Raw genomic sequence first — 21994 nt, forward strand, 5'->3', positions numbered from 1 at the left:
CCCAAAGTACCTTCAGAGAGCCACAGAGTATAAGGAGCCAGCCACACAGCGCCACTGCAGGCAATTATTATGATAAAAGCCCAGCGCCTGTTATCTAACCTTAAGAGGTTAACTTAACACTACCAACTCACTTTCCCCCTGTCTATAACACCCTGGTACCGCTGAGGAGAGCTGGAGTTATGTAGAGGGCAGTGCTCCCTGTCAGCGTTCTGATCCTCTGATCTGCAGGCTGAAAATGGCGCTGGTGAGTGCTGGATCCGCTCTGAGGAGAAGCCCTGCCCCCTGTAATGGCGCGCTGCTTCCCGCACTTGTTATATTATACTGGCCTAATTAGCCCCTGTTAGTTGATCTGACCATTGCAGGGTAATAGCGCTGGCCCAGGACACCCCTCAAGCGCACACACCAAGTGTTACTGAGCCTGCATTTGGAGCGCAGCCTGTCAGAGCTGCGCTCCCACCCTTGTGCCGCCATTCCCGCCGGCGACCCGCTTATCGTCCGCCTCGTGGGTTTGCGATCAGCACCCTCAGGAGCTCAGTGTCCTGTCAGCGGAGACCGAGAACCATTAAACTTCTAGAGTTGGTCCCCCCACTCCCCAGTCCCGCAAAGCAGGGAAGAAAACTCCTAGGAGCTCCCCTAGCTGTAACCGGCCCCACTGGGCACATTTTCTAAACAGAGTCTGGTAGGAGGGGCATAGAGGAAGAAGCCAGCCCACACTGTTAAATTCTCAAAGTGCCCATGGCTCCTAGTGGACCCATCTATACCCCATGGTACTAAGTGTGGACCCCAGCATCCTTTAGGATGTAAGAGAAAATAACAGGATTTCGATACCTACCGGTAAATCCTTTTCTCCTAGTCCGTAGAGGATGCTGGGGTCAACTTCATGACCATGGGGTATAGACTGTTCCGCAAGAGCCATGGGCACTCTTAAGACTTTTCAATGGCTTTTCCAGCGCTCAACAGCCATGCCGTCAAACGTAGCCACGTTAAGTCTTGATACACGCACGGCCCCTGCGGTAGCAGGTCCTCGCGAAGAGGAAGAGGCTGAGGATCTTCTATGAGCAACTCCTGAAGATCTGGGTACCAAACCCTCCTTGGCTAGTCTGGGGCAATGAAGATTGCTCTCTCTCTTCTTGTTCTTGTGATCCGGAGCACTTTTGGGATCAGCGGAAGTGGAGGGAAGACATACACCGACCGGAACACCCACTGGGCCACCGGCGCATCCACTGCTATTGCTTGAGGGTCTCTTGACCTGGAACAATATTTCTGAAGCTTCTTGTTGAGACGAGAAGCCATCATGTCTACTTGAGGAACTCCCCAAAGACTTGTCACCTCTGCGAAGACTTCTTGGTGGAGGCCCCACTCTCCTGGATGGAGATAGTGTCTGCCGAGGAAGTCTGCTTCCCAGTTGTGTACTCCCGGAAATGAAAATTGCAGACAGAGCCTTTACATGTCTTTCTGCCCAGAGGAGGATCTTCGTCACCTCTGCCATTGCCGCTCTGCTTTTCGTTCCGCCCTGCCTGTTTATGTACGCGACTGCTGTTACATTGTCCGACTGGATCTGCACGGGATGATCTCGAAGAAGATGTACAGCTTGTTGAAGGCCGTTGTAAATGGCTCACAATTTCAGTACGTTTATGTGAAAGCAGGCTTCCTGACCATTTTCCCTAGAAGCTCTCTGAAAAAACTTAACTGTGAAACACGTGTCGGCGAGTCACACTGTGCTGCTGTGTATAATAACAATGTGCTAAATGTATTGTGTTATTAGGAATAGAGCGAGATCTATACTAAAGCTGAGCTGGCTATTGTGAAGCCTCATGACACTGATGGAGCTCACAAGCTTTCCTGCATTGAGAGGATTATTTAACCACATATGACTCAGCAAGCTGCATGTATTCGCAACATTGTAGCAAGACTAAGATACACTGCTTAATGTAGCAGCTGAGACATCTCTACAGCACAGCTTGTTACTTTACAAGTATAGAACAATTATCTAGCAGTGTTTATGTGCTACTCAGGTTAAATGCTGTGTATTTGATATATAGGTTTCCATCACACAGCTGATAAGTACAAAATAGCCAGATAGGATATACTGCTATTAACAGCTGATGGATTGTTCCAGTGTACGGCATTAGTGCAATACTCAAACAGCTCACTAAACCCTGTGCCTCACAGCTATGATCTATATTCCACTATAATAGTAGTGAATATTGTGGAAAACTGTCAGTTTATATGCATTCTTGGACATTACAGTGTCTCATTAACAATATCACTAATGAACATTGTGATTACTCACTTAAAGTGATATTGACTATTAATTACCTGCTGTAAATCGACTGAGAACAGCTAATTATATTGAGATCACTAGTGGGGAGAAGCACTGATCTATAGCTGTATAAGCATATAAGTGAACATCAATTATCATTCACTTAAAGTGACACGGACTTCAGGTATTACCTGTTGTAAATTGATTAATGAACAGCCAACTACATTGAGATCACTAGTGAGGAGAAACACGGATTCATAGCTATATAAGCATATGAATGCATATAAGTGAGGGGTCATAGCGCCCAAACAGACTATTCACTTAAAGTGATACTGACTTCAGATATTACCTGCTGTAAATTGATTGAGAACAGCTAATTACATTGAGATCACTAGTGAGGATAAACACTGACTCATAGCTGTACAAGCATATGATTGCACATAAGTGAGGGGTCACAGCGCCTAAACTGAGGGGTAGCTTTCTATTGGAATATTGCACTTTACAGTACCCTCAGTAAGCCTATCTAGTACAACTGATCAGTGACTTCAAAGCGCCATTGGGCACTCAGCCTAACGACACATATAATTTGATTCAAGGGTCATACTACCTATAATATATTATATATGTGTAGCACTACACAGTTAGCACAGTGTGTGTTTTTATTCACACTTATCACACTTTGTTTTGTCAATGTATATGTTTTTGGTTTTAATATTTCACAGCTACAGGTCTTTTTAATAAATATACTCTAATAAAAGTTATAATTTATGTATCAATTTAATGTTTAAGTGCGCCACTTCAAGTCCAATCCTTCCCGGTTTCTTTTTGTGCCAACAACCGAATGCACTGATGGATCGACACACTTGATGGTTTCAATATTTGTTTTACCATTTTCTGGATTTCCAGATCCTTTTCCACCGGAAGAAATACTCTCTGAACTTGTGTCCAGAATCATCCCGAGAAAAGACAGTCTTGTCGTCTGTTCCAACTGTGACTTTGGATAATTTATGATCCAACCGTGTTGTTGGAGTATCGACAGGGAGAGTGTGATGTTTTGTAACAACTGCTCCCTGGATCTCGCCTTTATCAGGAGTTCGTCTAGATAAGGAATTATATTGACTCCTTTGACGCAGGAGAACCATCATCTCCGCCATCACCTTGGTGAATACGCTCGGCGCCGTGGAGAGACCGAAAGGTAACGTTTGGAATTGGTAATGGCAATCCTGAACCGCGACTCTCAGATAAGCCTGGTGAGGAGGATAAATGGGAACATGCAGGTAAGCATCCTTTATGTCTAAAGACACCATGTAGTCCCCCTCCTCCAGACTGGAAATCACTGCCCTCAGTGATTCCATTTTGAACTTGAATCGTTTCAAGTAGAGATTCAGGTTTTTTTTTTAGGTTTAGGATCGGTCTGACCGAGCCGTCCTGCTTCGGAACTACAAAAAGGCTGGAATAAAACCCTTCTCCTTGTTGTGACAAAGGTACCAGGACTATGACCTGATCCTGACAATTTTTGGATTGCTGCTGTTAGTGCTTCCCTTTCTGGAAGAGAAGCTGGCAAGGTCGATTTGAAAAATCGGCATGGGGGAACGTCTTGAAACTCCAGCTTGTATCCCTGGGACACTATTTGCAACACCCAGGGATCCAGGCCAGACAGAATCCAACCTTGGCTGAACAGTTTGAGACGTGGGCCCAGCGTCATGCTGAAGATTTGGCAGAAGTAGGGGCAGGGCCGGCAACAGACATCTTGGGGCCCGGTACAGTGATATCTCTGGGGCCCCCTCAGAGCAACGGAATTTTCTGCGCTATATAATAAACTGTTATTAAATAAATATATCTATTTTTATTTATCTACAGTATACAGAGATATAAATATGTATATCTCTCCTTCCTCCCCCACACACACCATGGTCTGTCTCTCCCCAATAACTCCATGATGATTCCCTGCTGGACACTAAGTGGCATATACTTGGGGCCCCTCTGATCCTTGGGGCCCGGTACAGGAATCCCCTTTGACCCCCCCTGTCGCCGGCCCTGCGTAGGGGTAGACTTCTGCTCCTGGGCACCTGAAGTCGCTGTGGTCTTCTTTCCCTTTCCCCTTCCTGCAAAGAAGGGGGAACCTCTTGCTTTTTTGTATTTATTGTGCCGAAAGGACTGCATGTGTGGGTCATATGTCTTTTTTGCCAGTGCAGAGGGCAAAAATGTCGACTTACCTGCGGTAGCCGCCAAGACTAACGCATCCAGTCCATCGCCAAATAAGGCCTCACCTTTACATGGGAGAGCCTCCATATTTCTTTTGGAATCTGCATCCGCGTTCTATTGGCGAATCCACAACGCCCGCCGAGCCGATACTGCCATGGTAGCGGCTTGTGAACTCAAGAGTCCAATATCTTTCATCGCTTCTGGCATGTATGTGGCAGCGTCTTTGATATTCGCTAACTTGAGTATCTTATCTTTATCAATCGTGCCAATTTCTGATGACACGCTTTGACCATTTTTCAATAGCGCGACTCACCCACGCGCAAGCAATAGTGGGCCTGAGCAGCGTACCATTGGCAACATAAATGGATTTCAATGTAGTTTTCGGTCTGATGGCTCTTTTAGTGAAGCCATGCCAGGTGCAGGGAGAATTACCTTCTTTGTCAACCTGGACAGTGCACTGTCTAACACAGGGGGTGTATCCCATTTTTTCCTGTCCTCCACTGGGAAATGATAAGCTATCTGAATTCTTTTGGGAATACGACATTTCTTTCTGGGATTCACCCACATCCCTTCAAAGAGAGTATTAAGCTCGTGGGAAGGAGGGAAGGTGACCTTGGATTTCTTTTCCTTTATAAAATAAGCCTTCTCCTGAGGTACAGGAGTGGCTTCTGTGACTTCCAGCACTTCCCTTATAGCTACAATCATATATTGTATATTTTTTGCCAATTTATGATCTATTTCTCTGGAGTCACTATCGTCGACACAAGAATCAGTGTCCGTGTCGGTATCAGTATTCACAATATTCGCAAATGGTCTCTTATGTGACCCAGAGGGGTCGCTTGCGGATGGAAGAACAGAGCCCTGAAAAAAAATCACATCTTCCACAGATTTTCTCCAGCACTCAGCATGAGATTCAGACTTATCTAATCTCCTATTGATATGATGCATACTATCACGTATTTCTTTCACCCATGCAGGCTCTTGGTGTGCCGGCAGCACCACCACATTACAACTCTGTGTCCCTAAAATGCCTTCCTCCGGGGAGGAACTCCCTGCCTCAGACACGTCACCCACGTGTACAACACACACTCACAGACACACTGGGACTTATAGGGGACAGACCCACAGTAAAATCTGCCAGAGGGACACAGTTTAGGAGCAGCCAGTTCACAACCCAGCGCCAAAGAAAAAAACCCTGTGCCGCGTACTTTGTACACAGAGACAAAATCCCTGTGTCGCGTACTCCGTACACAAAAACCTTCAAGCACTATTATACTATGAACAATATGATTTAGCCCCCAGGCCCCCCCTTTTTTCACCCTGATACTTGTTCAGAAGTGGAGGAGGACCAGCGTCTTCTCTGCAGTCTGTGAATGAGAGAAAATGGCGCTTAACAGTGTGCTGGCTGCCTGAGGAGGAAGCTCTGCCCCCGCAATGGCGCGTTTCTCCTCAGAGATTTTTCACATAATATTTATACTGGCGGGGGTAGGGCTGTGCCTTGGCATCTTATGCCCCCTTTTATCCAGTTTACAGGCACTGCAGCGCCCTGCACCCAGCAGTGCCTGTGTATGTGTGGACAGCAATGGCGCGCTGCGCTCCCGCCAGCCGTGCGGTACCTCAGCCGTCACTTTACTTGATTGAAGATCTGTCTTCTTACACTCACCTGTCTTCTGACTCTGTGAGGGGGGTGATGGCGTGCTATATGAGTGAGCATCTAGACACGGCTAGCGTTCAGTTCCCTTCAGGAGCTAATGGTGTCCTGTCAGCCAGAAGCAGAGCCATGAAACTCTTCAGGAAGTTGGTTCCTACTTCTGCCCCCTCAGTCCCACGAAGCAGGGAGATTGTTGCCAGCAGTTCTCCCTGAAAATAAAAAACCTAACAAGTCTTTTCAGAGAAACTCAGTAGAGCTCCTCAGAGTGCATCCAGTCTGCCTGGGCACATTTCTAAAACGGAGGTCTGGAAGAGAGGCATAGAGGGAGGAGCCAGTTCACACCCATTGAAAAGTCTTAAGAGTGCCCATGGCTCCTGCGGAACAGTCTATACCCCATGGTCTTGAAGTGGACCCCAGCATCCTCTATGACGTATGAGAAAATTAAAATAAATAAAAACCATTGAAAGAGAAGGGGTGTCCAAACTTTTTGCTGGTACTAATATAGACATACATACATACATACATACATAGTATTATACTCCCATTATATAAATCACTAGTGAGGCCACATCTTGAATACTGTGTGCAATTTTGGGCACCATATTACAAAAAGGATATCCTGGAGCTAGAAAAGGTTCAGAGGCGGGCGACCAAACTAATCAAGGGCATGGAGACGCTGGATTACTAGGAAAGGCTTGCAAGGCTAGGCATGTTTACATTGGAAAAGAGGAGACTAAGAGGGGACATGATCAACATCTACAAATATATAAGGGGTCAATATACACAGCTTGGGAGGGACCCGTTTTCTACAAGATCAGGACAGAGAACACGTGGTCACTCGCTTAGGTTAGAGGAGAGGAGTTTCCGCACATTGAGGAGAAAAGGTTTGTTCACAGTAAGGACAATACGTGTTTGGAATTCCCTGCCTGAGAGAGTAGTAACTGCGGACTCAGTCAACACCTTTAAGAATGAGTTCGATAAAGTCCTATTGGATAAAGATATTCAGGGTTATGGTGCGTAGGCACGCATTATAGTTAATATAACTAGTCCTAACATAAAAATAACTAGTCCTATAATAAGACTGAATAGGAGACCACAAATAGGTTGAACTCGATGGCCAATTGTCTTTTTTCAACCTTAGTTACTATGTTACATACATATTTATACACGCATACATATATACACTCATATTTACACGTATATACACACACAATGTTATTTGCCTTCCAACATTACAATGAGGTAACTACACAGTCAGTACAATAAAAAATAAAAAAACATACTGTAGCTTTAAGGAGACTGTAGTTATCTCAGGGAGAATTAGGTTAATCACTAAAGTATAATTTATTCTATAAATGAAACTGTACATATGGTGAAAGTTGCAGTGGACATCTTCTCTACCTCTGTGTCAATACTGACAGCTACAAACATGTACCTGCATTACTGCCAATCAGTGGAGTCGCGTCTATAAAAGAAGTCAGTGCTATCCAAATATTAATGACTAGGCTACTTCTTTTATAACTGGGTGATCACAGCCTGAAGTTTTGTGCCCTGTGGTATAATCGTCATATTTTAATGTGAATTCATTACTGAATTAAAATAAGCACTATACGGACTGTTTGATCTTTCCTCATGTAAAAAGGGAAAAAACAGACAGCGCTAATAGATTTCTTTAATAAAATATTTTTATTCATTAATTTTATCTAGATTTTTCTTCAGCTAAAATAGCCCTTTTCACCTACCTATAAATCTGTTTCCACATATCACTTATATATATTAAAATTCAAGCCAATAAAACAATAATACATCAATAATATATAATATAATACAATAGCTCTGCTCTGTATACTTGATTTTTCAATCCACCACTGAAACAATTGGATACAAATGCAACAAAATGTTTCCTTCCAATGCTGTAGAGGTCTCCAGCCTCTAAGTTGATATTAGATTGCTCATTCAGCTTAGGATGGAAGCTTTTTTTCGGATTGTTGCTATATTAAATAACAGCTGTTACAGTTCCTCCAGATAATAATAAAAGTTCATGCAGCTCAGCTGGTGTTCAGAACTAGTTTAGTATATGGCAGCAGCCAATTAATTGCTTATAGATTGACATGCAAAGAGATATGCAATTGCTTTTGCTTATAGCGATGTTAAAAGTTCAGCTGATATTTTTAAAACATGGCCATGTTATATATTACCACTTTCCTCCTGGGTCAAAAATTCTTTACTCACTCCCGGCTCTGGTGCTCGGATACCTTTTTATGAGCCTTATCCGGAGATCCTTTAGAATTCTTCCCAGCGTGTTGAGGTATACTCGTGGTAGGTTGATCATAGGTGAGTAAAAACAATGAGACGCGTTTCTCCGCCTGTAAACGCTCGGCGGCTTCCTCAGTCGGATATTTCAAACTCTGCCGCCCTGCTCCTTTTTATCTCCGGACCGAAAATATCAGCTGAACTTTTAACATCGCTATAAGCAAAAGCAATTGCATATCTCTTTGCATGTCAATCTATAAGCAATTAATTGGCTGCTGCCATATACTAAACTAGTTCTGAACACCTGCTGAGCTGCATGAACTTTTATTATTATCTGGAGGAACTGTAACAGCTGTTATTTAATATAGCAACAATACGAAAAAAAGCTTCCATCCTAAGCTGAATGAGCAATCTAATATCAACTTAGAGGCTGGAGACCTCTACAGCATTGGAAGGAAACATTTTGTTGCATTTGTATCCAAATGTTTCAGTGGTGGATTGAAAAATCAAGTATACAGAGCAGAGCTATTGTATTATATTATATATTATTGATGTATTATTGTTTTATTGGCTTGAATTTTAATATATATAAGTGATATGTGGAAACAGATTTATAGGTAGGTGCAAAGGGCTATTTTAGCTGAAGAAAAATCTAGATAAAAATAAGATTTTACTTACCGATAAATCTATTTCTCGTAGTCCGTAGTGGATGCTGGGGACTCCGTCAGGACCATGGGGAATAGCGGCTCCGCAGGAGACAGGGCACAAAAAGTAAGCTTTTAGGATCACATGGTGTGTACTGGCTCCTCCCCCTATGACCCTCCTCCAAGCCTCAGTTAGGTACTGTGCCCGGACGAGCGTACACAATAAGGAAGGATCTTGAATCCCGGGTAAGACTCATACCAGCCACACCAATCACACCGTACAACCTGTGATTTGAACCCAGTTAACAGTATGATAACAACGAAGGAGCCTCTGAAAAGATGGCCCACAACAATAACAACCCGATTTTTGTAACAATAATTATGTACAAGTAATGCAGACAATCCGCACTTGGGATGGGCGCCCAGCATCCACTACGGACTACGAGAAATAGATTTATCGGTAAGTAAAATCTTATTTTCTCTAACGTCCTAGTGGATGCTGGGGACTCCGTCAGGACCATGGGGATTATACCAAAGCTCCCAAACGGGCGGGAGAGTGCGGATGACTCTGCAGCACCGAATGAGAGAAACTCCAGGTCCTCCTCAGCCAGGGTATCAAATTTGTAGAATTTTACAAACGTGTTCCCCCCTGACCACGTAGCTGCTCGGCAAAGTTGTAAAGCCGAGACCCCTCGGGCAGCCGCCCAAGATGAGCCCACCTTCCTTGTGGAATGGGCATTTACAGATTTTGGCTGTGGCAGGCGTGCCACAGAATGTGCAAGCTGAATTGTACTACAAATCCAACGAGCAATAGTCTGCTTAGAAGCAGGAGCACCCAGCTTTTTTGGGTGCATACAATATAAACAGCAAGTCAGACTTTCTGACTCCAGCCGTCCTGGAATATTATATATATATATATATATATTTTTTTTTTTTTTCAGGGCCCTGACAACGTCTAGCAACTTGGAGTCCTCCAAGTCCCTAGTAGCCGCAGGCACCACAATAGGTTGTTTCAGGTGAAACGTTGACACCACCTTAGGAAGAAACTGGGGACAAGTCCGCAGTTCTGCCCTGTCCGAATGGAAAATTAAATATGGGCTTTTGTAAGACAAAGCCGCCAATTCTGACAATTGCCTGGCCGAGGCCAGGGCCAACAGCATGGTCACTTTCCATGTGAGATATTTCAAATCCACAGATTTGAGCGGTTCAAACCAATATGATTTGAGGAATCCCAACACTACGTTGAGATCCCACGGTGCCACTGGAGGCACAAAAGGGCTGTATATGCAATACTCCCTTGACAAACGTCTGGACTTCAGGAACCGAAGCCAATTCTTTCTGGAAGAAAATCTACAGGGCCGAAACTTGAACCTTAATGGACCCCAATTTGAGGCTCATAGACACTCCTGTTTGCAGGAAGTGCAGAAATCGACCTAGTTGAAATTTCTTCGTGGGGCCTTCCTGGCCTCACCCACGCAACATATTTTCACCACATGTGGTGATAACGTTGTGCGGTCACCTCCTTCCTGGCTTTGACCAGGGTAGGTATGACCTCTTCCGAAATGCCTTTTCCCTTAGGGTCCGGCGTTCAACCGCCATGCCGTCAAACGCAGCCGCGGTAAGTCTTGGAACAGACATGGTACTTGCTGAAGCAAGTCCCTTCTTAGCTCCCGAGGCCATTAGTCCTCTGTGAGCATCTCTTGAAGTTCCGGGTACCAAGTCCCTCTTGGCCAATCCGGAGCCACGAGTATAGTTCTTACTCCTCTACGTCTTATAATTCTCAATACCTTGGTTATGAGAAGCAGAGGAGGGAACACATACACCGACTGTTACACCTACGGTGTTACCAGAACGTCCACAGCTATCGCCTGAAGGTCTCGTGACCTGGCGCAATACCTGTCCCGTTTTTTGTTCGGGCGGGACGCCATCATGTCCACCTTTGGTCTTTCCCAACGGTTCACAATCATGCGGAAAACTTCCCGATGAAGTTCCCACTCTCCCGGGTGGAGGTCGTGCCTGCTGAGGAAGTCTGCTTCCCAGTCGTCCACTCCCGGAATGAACACTGCTGACAGTGCTATCACATGATTTTCCGCCTAGCGAAAAATCCTTGCAGTTTTGCCACTGCCCTCCTGCTTCTTGTGCCGCCCTTTCTGTTTACGTGGGCGACTGCCGTGATGTTATCCCACTGGATCAATACCGGCTGACCTTGAAGCAGAGGTCTTGCTAAGCTTAGAGCATTATAAATTTGCTCTTAGCTCCAGTATATTTATGTGGAGAGAATTCTCCAGACTTGATCACACTCCCTGGAAATTTTTTCCCTGTGTGACTGCTCCCCAGCCTCTCAGGCTGGCCTCCGTGGTCACCAGCATCCAATCCTGAATGCCGAATCTGCGGCCCTCTAGAAGATGAGCACTCTGTAATCACCACAGGAGAGACACCCTTGTCCTTGGATATAGGGTTATCCGCTGATGCATCTGAAGATGCGATCCGGACCATTTGTCCAGCAGATCCCACTGAAGAGTTCTTGCGTGAAATCTGCCGAATGGAATCGCTTCGTAATAAGCCACCATTTTTACCAGGACTCTTGTGCAATGATGCACTGACACTTTTCCTGGTTTTAGGAGGATCCCGATTAGCTCGGATAACTCCCTGGCTTTCTCCTCTGGGAGAAACACCTTTTTCTGGACTGTGTCCAGAATCATCCCTAGGACCAGCAGACGTGTCGTCGGAACAACTGCGGTTTTGGAATATTTAGAATCCACCCGTGCTGTCGTAGAACTACTTGAGATAGTGCTACTCCGACCTCCAACTGTTCTCTGGACCTTGTTCTTATCAGGAGGTCGTCCATTTTCTTTGAAGACGAATCCTCATTTCGGTCATTACCTTGGTAAGGACCCGGGGTGCCTTGGACAATCCAACGGCATCGTCTGAAACTGATAGTGACAGTTCTGTACCATGAACCTGAGGTACCCTTGGTGAGAAAGGCAAATTTTGGGACATGGAGGTAAGCATCCCTGATGTCCCGGGATACCATATAGTCCCCTTCTTCCCGTTCGCTATCACTGCTCTGAGTGACTGCATCTGGATTTGAACCTTTGTAAGTGTTCAAATATTTCAGATTTAGAATAGGTCTCACCTAGCCTTCTGGCTTCAGTACCACCATATAGTGTGGAATAATACCCCTTTCCTTGTTGTAGGAGGGGTAATTTTATTATCACCTGCTGGGAATACAGCTTGTGAATTGTTTTCAATACTGCCTCCCTGTCGGAGGGAGACATTGGTACAGCAGACTACAGGAACCTGCGAGGGGGAAACGTCTCGACATTCCAATCTGTACCCCTTGGATACTACTTGTAGGATCCAGGGGTCCTGTACGGTCCCAGCGTCATGCTGAGAATTTGGTAGAAGCGGTGGAGGGCTTCTGTTCCTGGGAATGGGCTGCCTGCTGCAGTCTTCTTCCCTTTCCTCTATCCCTGGGCAGATATGACTTCTATAGGGACGAAAGGACTGAGGCTGAAAAGACGGTGTCTTTTTCTGCAGAGATGTGACTTAGGGTAAAAAACAGTGGATTTTCCAGCAGTTGCCGTGGCCACCAGGTCCCATGGACCGACCCCAAATAATTCCTCCCCTTTATACGGCAATACATCTTTGTGCCGTTTGGAATCTGCATCACCTGACCACTGTCGTGTCCATAAACATCTTCTTGCAGATATGGACATCGCATTTACTCTTGATGCCAGAGTGCAAATATCCCTCTGCGCATCTCGCATATATAGAAATGCATCCTTTAAATGCTCTTATAGTCAATAAAATACTGTCCCTGTCAAGGGTATCAATATTTTTAGTCAGGGAATCCGACCAAGCCACCTCAGCTCTGCACATCCAGGCTGAGGCGATCGCTGGTCGCAGTATAACACCAGCATGTGTGTGTATACTTTTTAGGATATTTTCCAGCCTCCTATCAGCTGGCTCCTTAAGTACGGCCCTATCTGTAGATGGTACCGCCACTTGTTCTGATAAGCATGTGAGCGCCTTATCCACCCTAAGGGGTGTTTCCCAACGCGCCCTAACTTCTGGCGGGAAAGGGTATACCGCCAATAATTTTCTATCGGGGGAAACCCACGCATCTCACACACTTCATTTAATTTATCTGATTCAGGAAAAACTACAGGTAGTTTTTTCACATCCCACATAATACCCTTTTTTGTGGTACTTGTAGTATCAGAAATATGTAACACCTCCTTCATTGCCCTTAACGTGTGGCCCTAAAGGAAAATACGTTTGTTTCTTCACCGTCGACACTGAAATCAGTGTCCGTGTCTGGGTCTGTCTCGACCGACTGAGGTAAATGGGCGTTTTACAGCCCCTGACGGTGTTTGAGACGCCTGGACAGGTACTAATTTGTTCGCCGGCCGTCTCATGTCGTCAACCGGCTTGCAGCGTGTTGACATTATCACGTAATTCCATAAATAAGCCATCCATTCCGGTGTCGACTCCCTAGAGAGTGACATCACCATTACAGGCAATTTGCTCCGCCTCCTCACCAACATTTTCCTCATACATGTCGACACACACGTACCGACATACAGCACACACATAGGGAATGCTCTGATAGAGGACAGGACCCACTAGCCCTTTGGGGAGACAGAGGGAGAGTTTGCCAGCACACACCAAAACGCTATAATTATACAGGGACAACCTTTATATAAGTGTTCCTCCCTTATAGCATTTTAATATATATTCATATCGCCAAATCAGTGCCCCCCCTCTCTGTTTTAACCCTGTTTCTGTAGTGCAGTGCAGGGGAGAGCATGGGAGCCTTCCCACCAGCATTTCTGTGAGGGGAAATGGCGCTGTGTGCTGAGGAGAATAGGCCCCGCCCCCTTTTCGGCGGGCTTCTTCTCCGGAGTCTGTGATATCTGGCAGGGGTTAAATACATCCATATAGCCTCAAGGGCTATATGTGATGTATTTTTCGCCATACAGGTATTATACATTGCTGCCCAGGGCGCCCCCCCCCGCGCCCTCCGTGACCGCTGTGTGAGGTGTGCTAACAATGGCGCACAGCTGCAGTGCTGTGCGCTACCTGATGAAGACTGAAAGTCTTCTGCCGCCTGGTTCCGGACCTCTTCAATCTTCAGCATCTGCAAGGGGGGTCGGCGGCGCGGCTCCGGGACGAACCCCAGGGCGAGACCTGTGTTTCGACTCCCTCTGGAGCTAATGGTGTCCAGTAGCCTAAGAAGCCAATCCATCCTGCACGCAGGTGAGTTCACTTCTCTCCCCTAAGTCCCTCGATGCAGTGAGCCTGTTGCCAGCAGGACTCACTGAAAATAAAGAACCTAAAAACTTTTTCTAAGCAACTCTTTAAGAGAGCCACCTAGATTGCACCCTGCTCGGACAGGCACAAAAACCTAACTGAGGCTTGGAGGAGGGTCATAGGGGGAGGAGCCAGTACACACCATGTGATCCTAAAAGCTTACTTTTTGTGCCCTGTCTCCTGCGGAGCCGCTATTCCCCATGGTCCTGACGGAGTCCCCAGCATCCACTAGGACGTTAGAGAGATTAATGAATAAAAAAATCTATTAGCGCTGTCTGTTTTTTCCCTTTTTTCTTTTAAGCATATTGCACTGAGGGGGTAGAGAAGTCCCCCTATCTACAGTGAGCTGCTTGCAGATTTCTTTGATTACTCGTTTGATTGATCCTTTGGAAACGATATAGCATAAACACACGTATTAATTATTAATTGTCAACTAGCGCTAAGGGGCCACTTTATTGTGTCTTTTGTCTGTTTTTCCTCATGTAAGCAGGTCTATACATTTATAATTCCCATGTCACATACAATTTAGGTTATGTTATTTATGCAGTAGTGGTTCTGTGTGAAAGATGCCAGAACATAGGCAGAGGTCACAGGCAGTAGTTTGGTTGCTATAATCTCTAAATGAATGATTGCGTGAGGATTGCAGATAACATTTGGAGCATGGGAGGAAGCCGTATCATTCTGTGAAAGGGAAAAATTAGGACAGGCCGTTTCAGCATCCAGTACTGCATTTACATTCATATAAAGTAAATAGCTCTTTTTCACCCAATTGAACCAACACTGTGTGTTTCCTTACCTATCACTGGCAGTTTGTCATGATCCAGCTTTATTCTAGCAAATCCATCCTAAACGCAGAAAAACAACAATTTAAAGCAATTTAGGTGGAGGTATTGGAATATTTCATCCCTGGTTGTGAATCTGATTAAGCACCACGCAAAAAAACAAAACAAAAAAAAACCCTAAACAAACATAGGAAAAAAAAAAAAAAGTGGACAAGTAAATAGTGCCTCATGCCACAGAAATATCACTAAATCATAGTAAATGTATAAACTGTGCTCTTGTTATTATTGCTTCAAAGAACTGCTGTGCCCACTGTGTTCAGACATTTTGAAAAATGCAGACTAGCAAATGTCCTCAAACAACTTTTATATACTCTTCATTTCTGCCTTATGCGCCCTACACACTGGGCGATAACACTGCAAGATATGAACGAGATAACGTTCATATCTGTCAGTGTGGAGGCACCAGCGATGGACGCGCGGCCCCGCGCTCATCGCTGGTGCCCTGTCGGCTGTGCATGCAGGCCAATATGGACGAGATCTTCCATATTTGCCTGCACGTCTACGGAGCCGGGGGGAGTGAAGAAACTTCACTCCCCCCCCGCCACCGGGTCGCCCGTCTGCCGTATCGGCGGTCGGGCAGCTCGGCGGCATATCGCCGTGTCTGTAGGGCCCATTACTTTTGCAGTTTTGAGCAAAGAAGCTATATCTGGCAGAACCATTTATTTTGGGCGGCCCTGACATACAGATGTGTTCTCATAGACCTAGCCTCAATAAGCCACGCATCGCAAGACGTATGGAGTAAGTTAGTCACGCCAAGCAAGGTGGCATCTTTTTTGCTCAAATGTGCATCTTTGTCGCAATGCAATAATACAACTTCATGAGACTGCACTACTTAATCTGATGTGCGACTAAGTCGGAATCTGTAAACGAAGCAAAACAGAACCTGGCGCGTAAAAAGGCATCGTCGACTGCATTGTAGCATTTCATAGAGAGATTCAGACTCCCTCACAGGTGTACAAATGTTGCATATCAAAATAATCATGAAGCGATTTTGGAGCATCACACTGTAATTAAGACGCACATCACAGCAAAAACAATTGCTGGCGCACTGAGAGGGGATTTTTGGTACAACTGCATAGTATAGTTTATAAGAGCAAATTTGTATAAAAAAAACAAAACAACAACAACAGTCACCTTCCAGGGAAACGAAAGTAAGCAACTCTGCCAGATTGTACAAAGATAATAACATACAGACACACAAGAAAGACATGTGATGTGGTAATGGCAGCAGGAGGGCACTCAGTAGCACATACATTACAATCATCTGAAAATTACAAATCATTTTAACAAGCCATTAAACAAAATTCTAATCTACAAATTTAAGTGCTGCATGCTAAATTCTGAATATTTATGCCAAAATGGGAAACTTACCCGAATTATAAACGAAACATGAAAGATGTTCTCAACTGTACGAGCAAAAGATTTTGGATCAATTACGAAATCAAAGAAGGATATAGGCGAATCAGCTACAAAAAAAAAAAAAAGGGATAAAATTATTGTAAAGCGGCCCAGTAACATACCATTTCACATGTGCTCCAGCAAACAAAAAATAATTACAGTAATAATCTGTACATAACCGGCCCCACATTAGGTCATATAAATAAAAATAAATAGGATTTTGGTACTTACCAATAAATCAGTTTCTCTGATGCCACAGGGGACACTGGAGTAGATAATGACACCGGGGTATAGACTGTGGCTATAGGGAGCTGGCACTTTAAATTAAGACGTGTAAAGGCTCCTCTCCCTCTATGCCCCATCAGCCCTCAATTTAAGAAATGAGCTGAGGAGGAGACGGGAGCAGGGTAAAAGAAAGTCTGGAACGAGGGGAGAGAAACACACACACACACACACACACACCAAATACAAACCACAAACATGGCAAAGCCAGGGAAACAGCATCGGGCATCCAGTGTCCCCTGTGGCATCAGAGAAACTGCTTTATCGGTAAGTGCTCATTCAGCCACTAGGGGACACTGGAGTAGATGATGACACTGGGGATGTCCCAAAGTTTTCCCGCCTGGCTGGGTGAATGCTGAAGGACCTGCAAAACTAAGCAGCCAATCTAGAAGTTGGAGTCACAATGTGTCAAACTGGTAGAACTTAAAAGTATGAATCCGAGACCAAGGTGCTGCTCGGCAGAGTTAAGGCGTGTTGACCCCACAACTAGCAACCCACAATGCCCCTAGAGTACGTGTGGAGTGAGCACAAAACAGCAGCTAAGGCCATTGAACCTTGGCGAAGGCAAGCCTGGCGAACAGTCAAGTGAATTCATTTCACCAAGTATTCTTTGTAGCTGGCCACCCCCAGTGGGGTGCAACATAAGGAACGTATAAAGCTCAAACCCATCAAGGGTAGAAGGCACACCAAAATCATCCCGCAAAGACAGGATCACAATAGGCCAATTGATATGAAAAGCCGAAAAACCTTGTGGAAGAAAAGAGGAATGTGTCCTAAAATTTTTCTGCCCAATCCTCGTGGAAGATAAGGTACAGTGGTTCACCGGGGCTCAGTTGGAGACCTTTAACGTACACACCAGGCCACATAACATCACCATATGTTATGGTAATGGATTGCCGTAACTGGTTTGCTTGCCCGCAACCTAGTGGGAAGTACTTCAACAGCCACCACTTTGCACGTAGCCATGGTTAATAGGGCTAAATGAAGGGTCGCTGTTGTAACAGAATCTGACGTAGAGGTAGTGGTTATGGTTCGTCTGCCAGGAAAGAGCGCATGTCCGAGAACCAGGCTCTCCGAGGCCAATCTGGTGCTACCAGAATCACTTGTTTAAGCTACCAGTGGACTCGAGGAAGAAGCTGAAAAGGTGGGAACAGGTAGACAAGGTTCTATGGTCAGGAGACCGGTAGCGCATCCACTGTTTCAGCCTGTGGATCCCATGTACTGGACACACATCGGGGAAATTGGTGATTTATGCTGGACGCCATGAGGCCCACTTGTGGGCAACCCCACCGCCGAACTGAGTTCCAAACACTTTTGGCGGAAGAGACTCTTCACCTGGATGAAGATATTGTCGACTGAGATAGTCTAATTCTTTTAGTCTGAGCGGTACCTCCTCACACTCTGCTACAAAACGACTGTGGCGCTCAAAAGGAGCGGAAAGAAGGTTCCATATAGGAACGTTTAGGCTGCAGAGTAGAAGTTGTAGAAATATGGACTTTCGTCCAGTGCCTGAGATATCCACTTATCCAATTCCGGACAAATGACTATGATAGATGATCATGAAGCTTCCGGGAAAGAGGAAAAAATAAGAATTTACTCACCGGTAATTCTATTTCTCGTAGTCCGTAGTGGATGCTGGGTACTCCGTAAGGACCATGGGGTATAGACAGGCTCCGCAGGAGACTGGGCACTCTTAAAAGAAAGATTAGGTACTATATCTGGTGTGCACTGGCTCCTCCCTCCATGCCCCTCCTCCAGACCTCAGTTAGGGAAACTGTGCCCGGAAGAGCTGACATTACTAGGAAAGGATTTGGAATCCAGGGTAAGACTCATACCAGCCACACCAATCACACCATACAACTTGTGATAACTATACCCAGTTAACAGTATGAACAATCGCTGAGCCTCATTCAACAGATGGCTCAGAACAATAACCCTATAGTTAAGCAATAACTATATACAAGTATTGCAGAAGTCCGCACTTGGGACGGGCTCCCAGCATCCACTACGGACTACGAGAAATAGAATTACCGGTGAGTAAATTCTTATTTTCTCTGATGTCCTAGTGGATGCTGGGTACTCCGTGAGGACCATGGGGATTATACCAAAGCTCCCAAACGGGCGGGAGAGTGCGGATGACTCTGCAGCACCGAATGAACAAACTCAAGGTCCTCCTCAGCCAGGGTATCAAACTTGTAGAATTTTGCAAACGTGTTTGACCCCGACCAGGTAGCAGCTCGGCCAAGTTGTAAAGCCGAGACCCCTCGGGCAGCCGCCCAAGAAGAGCCCACCTTCCTCGTGGAATGGGCTTTGACTGATTTAGGATGCGGCAGTCCAGCCGCAGAATGTGCAAGTTGAATCGTGCTACAGATCCAGCGAGCAATAGTCTGCTTTTAGAAGCAGGAGCACCCAGCTTGTTGGGTGCATGCAGGATAAACAGCGAGTCAGTTTTTCTGACTCTAGCCGTCCTGGAAACATAGATTTTCAGGGCCCGGACTACGTCCAGCAACTTGGAATCCTCCAAGTCCCGAGTAGCCGCAGGCACCACAATAGGTTGGTTCAAATGAAACGCTGATACCACCTTAGGGAGAAATTGGGTACGAGTCCTCAATTCTGCCCTGTCCATATGGAAGATCAGATAAGGGCTTTTACATGACAAAGCCGCCAATTCTGACACACGCCTAGCCGAAGCCAAGGCCAAAAGCATGACCACTTTCCACGTGAGATACTTCAACTCCACGGTCTGAAGTGGCTCAAACCAATGTGATTTTAGGAAATCCAACACTACGTTGAGATCCCAAGGTGCCACTGGAGGCACAAAAAAGGGGCTGAATATGCAGCACTCCCTTAACAACGTCTGAACTTCAGGCAGCGTCTTTCCTAGCCTTTAACAGCGTAGGAATCACTTAATCTGGAACGCCCTTTTCCGTTAGGATCCGGCGTTTAACCGCCAAGCCTTCAAACGCAGCCGCGGTAAGTCTTGGAACAGACAGGGCCCCTGCAGTAACAGGTCCTGTCTGAGACACAGAGGCCATGGGTCCTCCGAGATAATTTCTTGTAGTTCTGGGTACCAAGTTCTTCTTGGCCAAACCGGAACTACGAGTATAGTTCTTACTCCTTTCTTACTTACTATCCTCCCTACCTTGGGTATGAGAGGAAGAGGAGGGAACACATAAACCGACTGGTACACCCACGGTGTCACTAGTGCGTCCACAGCTATCGCCTAAGGGTCTCTTGACCTGGCGCAATACTTTTTTAGCTTTTTGTTGAGGCGGGACGCCATCATGTCCACCTGTGGCCGTTCCCAACGGTCTACAATCTGCGTGAAGACTTCTGGATGAAGTCCCCACTCTCCCGTGTGTAGGTCGTGCCTGCTGAGGAAGTCTGCTTCCTAGTTTTCCACACCCGGAATGAACACTGCTGACAGTGTTAGCACGTGATTCTCTGCCCATCGGAGAATCCTTGTGGCTTCTGCCAACGCCATCCTGCTTCTTGTGACGCCTTGTCGGTTTACATGGGCGACAGCCGTGATGTTGTCTGACTGAATCAGCACCGGCTGGTTTTGAAGCAGGGGTTCTGCTTGACTTAGGGCATTGTAAATGGCCCTTAGGTCCAGAATATTTATGTGTAGGGAAGACTCCTGACTCGACCATTGTCCTTAGAACTTTCTTCCCTGAGTGACTGCTCCCCAACCTCGGACGCTTGCATCCGTGGTCACCAGGACCCAGTCCTGAATGCCGAATCTGCGGCCCTCGAGAAGATGAGCACTCTGCAGCCACCACAGCAGAGACACCCTGGCCCTCGGAGACAGGGTGATCAGCTGATGCATCTGAAGATGCGATCCTCACTTGACTAACAGTTCCCACTGAAAGTTCCTTGCATGGAACCTGCCGAAGGGAATTGCTTCGTAAGAAGCTACCATCTTTCCCAGGACTCGCGTGCAATGATGCACCGACACCTGTTTTGGTTTCAGGAGGTCTCTGACCAGAGATGACAACTCCTTGGCCTTCTCCTCCGGGAGAAACACCTTCTTCTGTTCTGTGTCCAGAAACATGCCCAATATCAGCAGACGCGTCGTAGGAACCAGCTGCGACTTTGGGATATTCAGAATCCAGCCGTGCTGTTGTAGCACTTCCTGAGATAGTGCTACACCGATCAACAACTGCTCTTTGGACCTCGCCTTTATAAGGAGATCGTCCAAGTACGGGATAATTATAACTCCCTTCTTTCGAAGTAGTATCATCATTTCGGCCATTACCTTGGTACACACCCTCGGTGCCGTGGACAGACCCAACGGCAACGTCTGGAATTGGTAATGGCAGTTCTGTACCACAACCTTGAGGTACTCCTGGTGAGGTGGGTAAATGGGGACATGTAGGTAAGCATCCATGATGTCCAGTGACACCATAAAATCCCCCTCTTCCAGGCTTGCAATAACCGCCCTGAGCGATTCTATTTTGAACTTGAACTTCCTTATATAAGTGTTCAAGGATTTTAAGTTTAGAATGGGTCTCACCGAACCGTCTGGTTTCGGTATCACAAACATTGTGGAATAGTAACCTCGTCCCTGTTGAAGGAGAGGAACTTTGATTATCACCTGCTGGAGGTACAGCTTGTGAATTGCCGCCCGTACTACCTCCCTTTCCTTGGGAGTAGCAGGCAAGGCTGATTTGAGGTAACGGCGAGGGGGAGACGTCTCGAACTCCAGCTTGTATCCCTGAGATACCTGTAGAACCCAGAGATCCACCTGTGAGCGAACCCACTGGTCGCTGAAGTTCCGGAGACGGGCCCCCACCGCACCTGGCTCCACCTGTGGAGCCCCAGCGTCATGCGGTGGACTTAGTGGAAGCAGGGGAGGATATTTGTTCCTGGGAACTGGCTGTCTGGTGCAGCTTTTTCCCTCTACCCCTGCCTCTGGGCAGAAAGGACACGCCTCTGACCCGCTTGCCTTTCTGAGGCCGAAAGGACTGTACTTGATAATACGGTGCTTCCTTAGGCTGTGAGGGAACCTGAGGTAAAAAAGTCGATTTCCCAGCTGTTGCTGTGGACACGAGGTCCGAGAGACCGTCCCCAAACAATTCCTCACCCTTATAAGGCAAAACTTCCATGTGCCTTTTAGAATCAGCATCACCTGTCCACT

The 21994-nt window shown here is 46.2% G+C and overlaps 1 protein-coding gene across 1 annotated transcript in view; it reads right to left on the reverse strand.

Moving 5' to 3' along the window:
• Positions 1–21994, reverse strand: part of NSMCE4A (NSE4 homolog A, SMC5-SMC6 complex component) — a 147083-nt gene that overhangs the window by 51848 nt on the left and 73241 nt on the right. The window contains exons 7-8 of the mRNA XM_063961850.1: positions 16546–16640; positions 15129–15177 (exon numbers count right to left, since the gene is read on the reverse strand). Of these exons, the coding sequence (XP_063817920.1) occupies positions 15129–15177; positions 16546–16640 (144 nt within the window). The remainder of the gene's footprint in view (positions 1–15128; positions 15178–16545; positions 16641–21994) is intronic.

This window comes from Pseudophryne corroboree, chromosome 3 (genome assembly GCF_028390025.1).
Source record: "Pseudophryne corroboree isolate aPseCor3 chromosome 3, aPseCor3.hap2, whole genome shotgun sequence".
NCBI lineage: Eukaryota > Metazoa > Chordata > Amphibia > Anura > Myobatrachidae > Pseudophryne > Pseudophryne corroboree.